Source organism: Microsporum canis, genomic scaffold, assembly GCF_000151145.1.
Source record: "Microsporum canis CBS 113480 supercont1.3 genomic scaffold, whole genome shotgun sequence".
In the NCBI taxonomy this organism is placed as follows: Eukaryota; Fungi; Ascomycota; class Eurotiomycetes; order Onygenales; family Arthrodermataceae; genus Microsporum; species Microsporum canis.
This window is the reverse complement of record NW_003299167.1, coordinates 2,916,819-2,928,606: the sequence shown is the minus strand read 5'-3', so window position 1 is coordinate 2,928,606 and position 11,788 is coordinate 2,916,819. Positions and strand designations below refer to the sequence as shown.

The following is an 11,788-nucleotide window of genomic DNA, read 5'->3' as shown; positions in this document are numbered from 1 at the left end:
GTTTTTTCCTTCGTGGCGATGGAAATAAAAGAAATAAAAAAAAGGAATGGAAAATAGTTTTTGCGGGAAAAAGAAGTTCCGGTCCGGGCCTTCGACGTCACTGCACCGAAGGAGAATGAAGATGATGAAGAAGAGGAAGAGACATCTGGATAGAAGCAGAAAGGAAGACCTTGTTAGACAGTTGGAACCATGAATGTGAGTTGACGGCAGAGTGTGTATACAGACATCATAGCAAAAGGAAGTCTTGCTGACCGTAGTTAGATCATCGAGTGGGCGTTTGGGAAGCGGATGACCCCCGCAGAGAGGCTGCGCAAACACCAGAGAGCGCTGGAGAAGACACAGAGAGAGCTGGACAGGGAGCGCGTGAAGCTCGAGAACCAGGAGAAGAAGCTCGTACAAGACATAAAGAAGAGCGCAAAGAACGGACAGATAGGAGCTTGTAAGATTCAGGCAAAGGACTTGGTCCGGACAAGACGGTAATACTTATTCCTTTTGAATTCCCTCTATAGGGGGAAAGAAGTGAAAAGAATACTGGTCTAATCAGACGAGACTGGATAGGTATATTCAAAAGTTCTACTCGATGCGGACGCAACTGCAGGCTATATCACTACGGATTCAGGTACGAGACAGCTAGGCTCCACCCCATTTCTATCAGGCTTGGGATTAACTGTTTCCAGACCGTCCGAAGTAATGAGCAGATGGCGCAGTCGATGAAAGGGGCGACGATACTGCTAGGAAGTATGAACAAGCAGATGAATCTGCCTGCCCTGCAGAGAATTGCTATGGAGTTTGAGCGAGAAAACGAGATCATGGACCAGCGGCAAGAGATGATGGATGATGCCGTCGACGAAGCAACTGGTCTGGACGATGAGGAGGAAGGGGAAGAAATCGTCAAGGAGGTACTAGACGAAATCGGTGTTGATCTCGGACAGGCGGTATGTTCGGTTCTCGTCGTTCCTTTGACCTTACATGTAGACTCGACTAACGACTTTCTTCTTTTTTTTTTTTTTTTGATCCAGCTTGGAGAGACACCAAGTGGGATACAAGGAGCGGCAGTCAAGGAGGCCCGAGTTGCCCAGGCAGTTGGTGGTGGCGGGAATACGGATGACGAAGACTTGCAAGCCAGACTGGACAGTCTACGAAAGTGAAATGTACAAAATAGGCATACCACACCCAGAGAGATACCTATTCTAGCAGCGGAGTTACGGAGTTACATGAACCATGGATGGGAACAGGCCCATAATAGCAGAAACTAACTCGATTAACATCCAGGATGTATAACATTATTTTTTTTTTCAACTAGAGTCTGTGTGCCAGCTTTTTGTACACACACTAACTTATACTATGTACTACCTTTTTTTCCGTTAAATAAAAGCAAGAAGGAACTGCCATGCAAGTACGAAGTACTAATAATACCTTGTCCTAGGATTTTTGCATGTTACGAGTTTCTCATAGCATCCCCCCTGATCTGCCCATACGGGGCTGCTGATTGATACCAGCAAAGAATCAAAGAGGAGAAAGGCCCTCCCCCTCCAGAATGCTACCTCATCCCCAGAGTGCTCTTGCCACCGCTTCTTTTTGTATTTTAATAATATTTATTTATCAGCTTTGACTTTGTGGGGTATGAGTAGTTGAAAGCGTTCAACCAGGGTGAATCCTGGAGAATTTTCTCTTCCTCCTCCTCTTCCCCCAGATATATCGCCAATAAGCCCTCGGGGTATATTTATCCAGCCTGAAGTCAGCGTGACTTTTCTTTTCTCTTCGACCAGGGCATGGATTGCATGCAAGCGATGGATTTCGGCCTAGTTTTCTTCCAGAAAGATGTAACGTACCAGGGGCCCTAGGACTAGAATCGGTGCCTTCTCGTCCGCGGATATTTGTACATTCTTGTATATAGCCGTAACGAAGAGGATAGCCTCCCCATGACCAGGAAACAGAAGATCTTTGGGTCTAGATCGAGATTATATGGAGCCGGGGGGGTCAAATAGTTTTCATCTTGGAAGATGTATATACAAGTCTATGGAGCAGGTCAGCAGCAGCCGTAGACAGAGACAGCAAGAGACAGATACAAGGAGAAAGACACAGAGCCACACTTACACCTTGTCTATGCAAGGATCAGACATAGAAAAGGAGCCATGTATATCGAGTGGTTTACTGTGATAACGGCAAGTTCTATGCCCTTTGGTGCTTCTCATGTCCCTTAAACCATCCGCCATATCACCAGCTTCTGCACCAGCTCTGCTCTAGATGAACAATGAACTCCTGGCATGCGCTACCAAGCGCATATTCACTCTCATCTCCTGTGAACAAAAAGTCCTCCGCGGCAGCCTTGCGAGGCGCTAAACAATAGTTCAAATTCACTAAAATATTAATTCAACTTCTTCTTCTCGTCTGACCTCGATCAAAAAAATTAAGGCAAAAAGTCAAGAATCTCTCATAAGAAAAACAAGTCCATCACACACAGTAAACTACTTTTCTCTCTTAACAGCTTATAAAAACGATTTCCAGGTATGATTCTTTGTCTTCTTCTTTTCTTCTTCTGCGCCAGTTTGGAGGGGCCGAAACGTCATTTGCGGCACGCCTTATGCGCGGTTCTGGAGTCCAAAGCAAGCAGAAGCAAGGTCCTCTACGCTTCTCTTGACCCCAGCCCATTTTTTTAACCTGGTCCTCCCGTATATACATACATTTCACATCGTTTACTAACCTCTCTCTTGTCTACCGGAGTAGCTGCAGCTAGTTCGGTTGCTGGCCAGAATCTTCTGTGACGCGGAAAACCTGCACTTTCGCCTCCTCCTCCGCCTCCTCCCCCCTCCCCCCCTTCTCCCAGACAACGCGGAGGGCAGTTCAAGCTGGCAGGAAGGAAGCGAGCAGGTCTGTCGAACCAGGGCGGGATCCTGAACAGAATGTTCGGTGGCTTCTCGAGCCCTAACAAAGAGAAGAAAGCCGACTCCTCCCTTGCTGCAGTTGCTGCATCCTCACCACCTACGATCCACACAACTCCTCCAGACGACAACACATCCTCCAGCCGCGAGAAACGCCACTTCTCTCTCACTGACTCTTCCAAGCGTGCGTGTGAACGTTGGAACCAACCCGGTGATAAGAAACGCCGAAACAGCTCCGTCACCAAAGCTGCAGCCCTCTTCACCAGCGCGAAGAACTCTCTGCACCTCTCCAGCACCAAGAGTCCGCCAAAGGAGGCGCAGCAGCAGTCTCAGATCGCGCAGACACCTCTGCAGATTCTAGGGAAGATGGACCCAGCTCTGATCGTGCCCCAGGGGTCGTTGAACAACTCCGCTGGCGAATCCATGCCCACCTCGCGCTCTTCCTTCCAGGTCGGAGTGACAGAAGATAGAAATAGAAAATGCCGAAGAACGATGGAAGACACGCATGCATACCTCTACAATTTCCTAGGTGCACCTCTTTCCCCCACGAAACAGCAGTCTGAAGATGCAGCGCAGAACGACGGCGGGTCTAATAACGATACGGCCTCTGAGGTGGTGGAAACTGACAATGGCTATTTTGCCATATTTGACGGCCATGCTGGTTCGTTTGCTGCAGAGTGGTGCGGCAAGAAGCTACATCTGATTCTTGAAGACACTATACGAAAGAATCCCAGTGCTCCAGTCCCCATGCTCCTCGATCAGACCTTCACTTCCGTAGACCAGCAACTAGAACAGCTGCCGTTAAAGAATAGTGGCTGTACTGCCGTTATTGCAGTATTAAGATGGGAAGACCGGCTCCCCAGTCCCCCAGCGTCAATTGCTGAATCAACGAAGAAGGGGAATGCGGACGATCCTGAAGGCGGCAGTATAGAGGGATCGAAGCAGAGCTTGTCGGAAGATGCTTCTGCCATATCACCGCCAGAGGACCATCCCATTCGCTCCAGGGTTTTATATACCGCCAACGTTGGTGATGCCAGAATTATTCTATGTCGTAACGGCAAGGCACTACGGCTCTCGTACGACCACAAAGGTAGCGATGAAAACGAAGGTCTACGAATAACCAATGCCGGAGGCCTGATTTTGAACAACCGTGTCAACGGTGTCCTTGCTGTCACCCGTGCTTTAGGAGATACCTATATGAAGGATCTTGTCACTGGGCATCCATTCACCACGGAAACCATCATACAGCCAGAGACTGACGAGTTTTTAATATTAGCTTGCGACGGGGTAAGTGGACGTCTCTATAGCATTAATCTCTTCCTTCTTAGTCCATACTAACTCACTCTTTTAGCTCTGGGATGTTTGTTCTGACCAAGAGGCTGTTGATTTGGTGCGCAACACCAAGGACCCCCAGGTTGCGTCAAAGATCCTAGTCGACTACGCTCTTTCACGCTTCAGTACCGACAATCTCTCGTGTATGATTGTCCGTTTTGATACCAAAGCCACCGCAGAGGAAGCAAGCCGGCAGACTTCTACTAAAGAACCAAACCTAACTCCTGGCAATTCTAAAAAGATGATGAGCGAAGCTGATAAAATCGTGGAGATGGCCAGGAAAAACGCAGCTGAGGCCGAAAATAACAACAACGAGAACAAGGTTAACACCGACGGCGAAGAGCAGGCTACCATTGAGAATTCAGCATCTGATAATAACCAGCAGAAACCAGCCAGTGAAAACAACAACAAAACCAATTCTGAATAGCTTACGCTCTTATTGAATCAGGAGTATCAACATGTCTATTCCAGACTACTGAATACTCAGGATCGCACACTCCCATAACGATAGAATGGGCCATGTCATAATGCTATCCGCCAACGAGATATATGCCTTTTACTTTATTTTCACTACTTTTTTTGATTTGCATGCCAACCCTGTCTTGACACCCTCCCCTTTTTCTCCCCTACGCCTATATTTCCCTATTCATACTCCTTGGTCTCTGGCACTTGAAATATATCTACCCATTCGGCCACGGCCTCGGGAGTGATATGTTATCGACTGGATCTGATGATACTTCCCCCCCCTCCCTCCGCTTCTCATCAGATACTAGTTACCTGCTTTTTGTTTTCTAGCAAATTTTCTGTTCTTCTCCGCTTTATTTCTACCCTCTTACACCTCTTACATTTCCATTTAATGGTGAACAGGGGTATGGAGCTGGGGTGAAGACAACACTGTGCGCATGCCTGGGCATTTGGTAGATAAATGGATTTCTTTTCTCTGTGCATAAGTAGAAATTCTACATCTCTTTTCTCCTTATCTTCTGGTTTTATCCACAGTCTTCCCAGCTAGTATCCAGGCAAGGTCCGGCTTGCAACCCAGTAGACCGTTCAGCCCCCAGCAAGCCACTCCGTCATGCCCATACCGCCACGCCGTTTCGGCTTCCTCCATTTCATGGGAGCTGCGTTTTAAATCAGCCTACAGGAACGCCTATACCGATCACACTCTATACGTCATTTCAAGATTTAAAGACATGTATCAGGTGATGGTAGCCATTCTCTATTTCCATATCCCATAATATATATACTCCACGATATCATATTAAACTATATCATCGCCGCCTCTCGCTGGCAAGCTGGTCTTCATAAAACACATTTTGAGGGTTTCGAAGCAAGGAGATAAGCCCCCCCTCGAACATGGTATCTCGCCATTTTGAAACTTTCCCTCTTCGATTAACTGTCCTTGTTGGAGGCCAGAAATCAAATCAAATCGTCACGAAACATAACCCACACACCATATCAGGAACTGCTATATCTCTCTGAAGTCACAGGTTATCGCCTAACAGAGAGGGAAAACTTGGACAATCAGGAGAAAGCTCCTTGGCGTGTCTGCTCGTATATATTTACCTTCAACAGACAAGTACTCCATACCTTATGTCTCGAGTCCATGCTAGTTTGCAAGACTTGATACAGGATCCCCCCCTCCTCTTGGTATAGGTTGACACAGTTACTATGTACATAATTGTAGCAGAGGTTGATGAGCCGGATATTTTTCCCATGGCATACATACATAGTATGTATGTGTAACTAAGCCACTTGCATAGTCCATTAACCGTATACGAACAAAATCATTATATTCATGGTCTTTCATGACCAAGTTGCCAGGTCTCTAGAGCTTGCTTGTTCGGTCCGGCCACCGTTCGGGCGTATATCTCGATCAGGGTCGGCATCGATGTACTATGTAAGTGAAGAACCCGTAGTCCATGCCGCTGACATGTACAACACTTAAGCATGCTGATGTTCCCGCATACTGCATCCAGTTGCATAGACAGCACCCGTATATAATAATATCGACTATTCCCAAGCAATAATAGCCCGCCTCACCGTGCTGGCATGCAGACACGGGCTGGAACGACTTGATGCCAACGAAGCCGGCCGAGACTGAGATACCTGACAAATCGTGAATCAATCGATGCAGCTTCGGCACTTTTGAGAGGTGAAGTTTGGGATCCAGTCCAAGTAAATGATCTTGCGATTCTGGTTTTCCCACCACTTCGAACGAGATCGAGTGACAGAAAAAAAAAATAAAAGGTGGAGTTATACAGTATTATCGGCCTGGAAACCCCAGCTGTGCTTCAAACCTAGAGGCTCGTGTATGCCTGATATTGGTGTCTTGGCTCTGTCGAATTCAGATTGCACCCGCCTGCAGATCGCTGCTCCAACCTGGGCGGCCCTGGCAGCTTTGCAACAAGCGTTGATTAGGGCAAGCAAGGGGGATGTCAGTATGTAGAGATGCTTCTTGCATGGATGATGGCGGTGGCCCCGGTATGTGGTAGACGTGGTAGGCTACTATAAGCAAGCAGTCATCAAGAAAGAGTCAAGCTGTTATGCAAAGTGGGAATAACAACGTCTATACATGGGTTTATATTGTACATGGCTTTTAAGACCTAGGGATACATGAGTGAATATGGAAGCATATAGCGTATCAAGGGCGGGACACGAGAAAAACCTAGAAAGCAAGACCTAACCGTGGCTATACCTCAGGTTTCTTTTGCCAGCGCAGAACGGGGGCAAAATATTCCAAGAGTAGACAGGAGAAAAAAAAAAGATAACTGGGCCATCAAGGTAGGCGATAAGATAGCCCTATATCAATGATCTAGTTCTTCCAGAACCTCAATCCCTTCTTGGTTGGCTCCTCAGCGGGGGCACTGGTTGAGGCGTCATTTTCGATGAGTGTTTCTTCCAAGGACGATGACAGATGCTCTTCCTTGTCTAGCTTCAAAGCGTTGCCGATAATATGTTCCCTATTTGGCTCAAGCTCGCCGTGCTGAACAATATCAGGCCATGAGCAAGCATACTGGGCGTCCTGAAGATCCGTCCATAGAAGTTTAACCGCCCCCTCTTCAACCTTGTAATCAGCCAGCTCACCTTCCATATCAACTTTAGCTTGGATGCCTCTGTTTGACATGGATTTCTCGAGCTCGTTAATTCGCTTTCGAACAAGCTCTTCATGCGCCTGCTGTCGCTTTTGTGCCCGTATCACACGCCGCCTGGCCTTGTGAGATAATTTCTTCTCCTGTGGTTTCCCCTTTTCATCTTCGTTTTCCTCCTGCTCGTGTTGCTTCTGTTCACGCTTAGCCTGAATGGTCAAGACTGCAGCAGCGTCCGCAACGCTGGTGGCTTTCTGGTCCATCAACACTCTTGCGCGATCTTTCTTCATCATTATTTGCCCAATTCGAGGGTTCCATGTCTGATCCCATTTCTTAGCTTCAGCTAAATCTTGCGGCCGTTTTTTCTCCAGCGATTCCTTGGAATTTGTTATTAATTTGGTTGGCGGCTCGAGCTGTCGTCGCAGAGAAAACTCTCGCAATAGTTTGTAGGCTTCAAGGCCAAGTGATGGAGTATGGAAATGGATTGAGAAGTACGGAACCCACATGTCCTTGCGAAGACCAGCAGGAACCGTCTTCTTCCCGTGGTACAGCAGCTGTGATAGAACGTTTTGAGACTATAGTAAAAATGGCTTTTGTTAGAAGCAAAGTCCCTTGGTCTCAGCGAAATCAAGAAGATGGAACAACTCATACATCTAGGGACCGTGAGAGCGAGTAGACTACTTGGTTTGTGCGGAAATTGCTGTAGGCGAAGATATTCTTCCCATGAGTGATGTGTTGAAGGGCTTTCTTTAACCTGGCACTCTCCTGTCTTCCGAAGTTTTTGGCCGCCTGAGAATTGGGAAACCGGACCTTCCCTTGGATCACTTTTCCATTTGTGCCTGGGAACCGTACAGCAGGTAATGTTACGGCAGTTGTTGGATCGAGTAGACGAACAGTCTTCGAAACCGCCGCGGTCTTCGCGGAGGCCATTGTGATCGAACGGTAGGGAAAATTCGAGTTTAGACAGAAATGAGCATCAATCAAGACCTCAATCTATCAAGTATTATCTGTTCTAGACGTCGTGTAAGATGTCGGCGAGCCGGTTGTTCGTTTGTTGTTCGTTAGTTTGTTCGTTAAACGTTGACGGATTTTTTTTTTTTTTGGCTTGGAGCTTCAAGAAGAAAAAAAAAGTTCCTGATTGGGTAAAAAGCGACGTCGCCAATCCCAACCAAGCAAAAGAGTAACTAAGAAGCGCAATAAACAACCAACACCAACAATTCAAAATATCAATACTTGCTTGCGAAAACATGCGCTTTACTGTTCTCGCTCGGTGGAGATAGATAGGCTTGTCTGTTGCCCTGTAGACAGCCTGAGCATCCTGGGAATGATGGTGCAACATTTGGTATGCTTATGCTTGCAGCGCCGCAGACAACCAGTCGAACATGTCGACCATTGTGGATGAGCAGCCAGGCGACGACGGCTTTGCTGGGAGCAGACGGCAAGGCCCATGGCTTCTTCCTTCGGTGAGGTTTTTTTTTTTTTTCGTTGCCTCTCGCCGTTTGATATCTACGTTGCTAACTTGAGATAGAACCGCAAGCTGAGGCACCTCCAAGGCATTGCCATCCGCAATCTTGTGGTGTCTGGCCCTCCGGCAAATAAGCTCCGTGGGATGACAATAGACGATCAAAGTGTCCCTTATACTTTACAGTCTCCAGCAAGAGCTCTCGCGGTGCGAGAAGGTCGGACCGTCCAGCATTCGCGCTCTACTACTGATCTCAAGCTATCCCGATCTCCCCCGAACTTGAAGCTTACGGCCAGTGAGAATGGAGGTGGTAGCAAAGAAGAACTCTACATGCGGCGGAGGAGGAGTACGCTACCATGGGTAGGAGCTAGCCCTGGAATGCGACAGTCCAGGCTAGAACAAATTGCCAGTAGTAAAATGGCAGACAGCTGGTTTTCGCTTCATTGCGAGGGTATTCCAGAACCAGTTTATATCAGTGAACTTGTGGAGAACGCTATGAATCCCAGCTTTAAAAACTTTGACCTGAACATATGTGGCCCGGCAGTGTCACGGTTGGACGACGCTACTGTGAAGCTTTGGGCTCGTACTAGCCATATGCCGGAGTACTTCTTACTTCTGGAGCTCCGTGTGAAGTTCAAGTCCTTACAGTATATTGGGAAAACCCTAGAGAACTTTCGCCATCCTTTTCCTCCAAATTCTGTCATTTTTCATTTTACGGATGGGATATACGCTAGTCTGACTGACGCGCCCCCCCTTGACCATCATTTGCCCACCCAGCCACGAACAAGCGAGTCCTTAAGGGCTGAACAGCAACAGACGTCATCATACGATGCTCTGATGAAGTTGGCAAACTTTGATGACTGCATCCAGGACGCTTTGGTAACTAGAGAGAAACTTGAGGCCCAGATAAATTCCGTTCTGGAAGAAAACCAGGCGCAGCTTGATGTTTCAAGTCGCAGTTCAGAGGCTCATGAGAGACTCTCAGCCGTCAAACGCGCAGTTACCGGAGAGAAAAACCGTCTTCGACAATCCCTTAGCCAGAAGGACAATATGATCAAGAGCTTAAAAGCACGAAGACAAGCTATGGCAGAAGGGCACCTCAGCCAAAACAATAGCTTAACTTACCTCTCTGGCGCCCAGGAGGCAAAAAATTCAAGCCAAGCACTTTTGAAGAAAACAGCTGAGGACTCGATGGGGCAAATCCGCCGAATATGTGAGGACTTGATTGCCACATACCCTATAGAACCTATCCATAGCACGCCTCTTGGGTTCACTATCAGGGGCCTGGCTCTCCCGAATTCCTGCTTTGACGATATTGACAAGGAAGTGGTTGCGGGAGCGTTGGGATATACATCACACGTGGTCTATCTCCTCTCATTCTATCTTTCAGTGCCTCTTCCTTACCCTGTCAGGCCATATCTGTCAACATCAAGCATCCAGGACCCCATCTCAGCTGGCCTTGCTCAACGGACGTTTCCGCTATACCCGACAAACACTCAATATCGATTTGAGTACGGAGTATTTCTGCTCAACAAAAACATAGAATATTTGATGAATCGGCTAGGCTTGAGAGTACTTGATTTACGCCAGACGCTTCCAAACCTCAAATATCTACTATACATGCTGACTGCCGGGACAAACGAGCTGCCAGCAAGAAAGGTGGGTGGAGTTCGCGGCCTGCTTGTTGGACGATTGACACCCAGTTTGTCTCGTCAAGTAAGCCGTGATAGCCTGGCAAGTATCGATACGACCATGGCAATCCGCCAGAAAAAGATCCTACCATCTGCTAATAATTACCTTTCCTCCCATTCTCACCATTCTCACCCTCCATCTCACTCAGCGATATCAACTTCCAAATACAACTTCATCTCCGCCTCTGCTGCAAAGCCAAGCATCGGCCCCATGCAGAAAAACCTGGGGTCAGTACAGAACGACCGGGTTTCTGCGTCGATGGCCATCGCCACACCCGTCACCCCCAGCAATGAACGGGAATAGCGATATTTTCATTAGTCAAAAAATATAAGGCGCAAAGAGGGCATCGCAGCAAGAACCTTGCACCTGCAGATCAAGGAGGGATCGAAAGTTCTGTTTGACAGGGAATGCCAAAGTCCAGTTCTTCCCTTTTTAATGTTTTATTTTAGTGTACTTATATACGATTTCATCAGTTCATCTGCATTCAGAATTCTTCATCCATTTTTTGCTCCTTTGACTTTTCTCTCCCTTTTTGTTTCCAGAGACAAGGTCTAGTTTTTACTGATTGGCTGGTAGACTTGTGATCGTCAGGATTTGGATGGGAATACAGTAACGCTAGCATTACTTTTTACACCAATGCGGCTATCTCGATATAGTATGCACATACGCGATGAAGTATACATATATGTACTCGTTCATTTATACTTACTTCAGTACTTCTGTAAACCTTCCCAGGTCTAGCTGCATTGCCTCCATGCTGCTTTTTTTTATCTCTCTGCTATCCATCTGCAAGTCCATATCAACCGGGATTTTTCGGGCAGAATGCCTGCCATTCATTCCTCAGAGAACGGGAGTTGTGTCTATTTCAGTGCATTTGCTGTCAGCTGAAGGGAGCGATATCGGTTGGTACGTAGGCAGGGTTTGAGGATCTGTCTAAATGTGATTGATTTACTCTGTTCCTGAGAATTTTGTATGATCGACCATCTTAACTGACTCGCTTATCTCTTAACGTCGTCTTGGCTCGTTTCAGCAGCAGCTATAATCTTTTCTTCTTTTAGCCCAAAACTCTGGCGCTACTGCTCACGGGCTCGCTGTTATTGCGAAGAATGAGTTGAGATTTGGATGTTATGCAGGTCTCACGAACTCGTTTTCCTGAGATGAGGTGGCCGGGGCAGTTCATGGGCTGCTTTGTCGCTTCGTATACTTTATTTCATTTATCCTAGAGATTAATGCTGCAGGTAATGAACGATGGAGGTAACATGACATCCTGAAACCTGCCTATAGCTCCCATCCTCCTCACGCGCAAGGTTTCCAGCAGGCGGCTGATGAGT

At 47.3% G+C, this 11,788-nt stretch overlaps 4 protein-coding genes across 4 annotated transcripts; 3 read left to right on the top strand and 1 right to left on the bottom strand.

Moving 5' to 3' along the window:
- Window positions 1–46: 46 nt before the first annotated feature.
- On the top strand, window positions 47–1,148 carry MCYG_03954 (ESCRT-III component; the record flags this gene model as incomplete). Its single annotated transcript, XM_002848402.1, has 5 exons — window positions 47–172; window positions 262–476; window positions 559–619; window positions 678–935; window positions 1,020–1,148. The coding sequence occupies 5 exons, from the start codon at window positions 47–49 to the stop codon at window positions 1,146–1,148; spliced, it is 789 nt and encodes a 262-aa protein (XP_002848448.1).
- Window positions 1,149–2,903: 1,755 nt separating this feature from the next.
- Window positions 2,904–4,641, top strand: MCYG_03953 (protein phosphatase 2C ABI1; the record flags this gene model as incomplete). Its single annotated transcript, XM_002848401.1, has 2 exons — window positions 2,904–4,169; window positions 4,234–4,641. 2 exons carry the CDS (start codon window positions 2,904–2,906, stop codon window positions 4,639–4,641), a joined length of 1,674 nt encoding a protein of 557 aa, XP_002848447.1.
- Window positions 4,642–7,029: 2,388 nt separating this feature from the next.
- On the bottom strand, window positions 7,030–8,233 carry MCYG_03952 (conserved hypothetical protein; the record flags this gene model as incomplete). Its single annotated transcript, XM_002848400.1, has 2 exons — window positions 7,030–7,878; window positions 7,955–8,233. 2 exons carry the CDS (start codon window positions 8,231–8,233, stop codon window positions 7,030–7,032), a joined length of 1,128 nt encoding a protein of 375 aa, XP_002848446.1.
- A 452-nt stretch (window positions 8,234–8,685) lies between these two features.
- Window positions 8,686–10,760, top strand: MCYG_03951 (UV radiation resistance-associated gene protein; the record flags this gene model as incomplete). Its single annotated transcript, XM_002848399.1, has 2 exons — window positions 8,686–8,766; window positions 8,832–10,760. The coding sequence occupies 2 exons, from the start codon at window positions 8,686–8,688 to the stop codon at window positions 10,758–10,760; spliced, it is 2,010 nt and encodes a 669-aa protein (XP_002848445.1).
- Window positions 10,761–11,788: the final 1,028 nt, after the last annotated feature.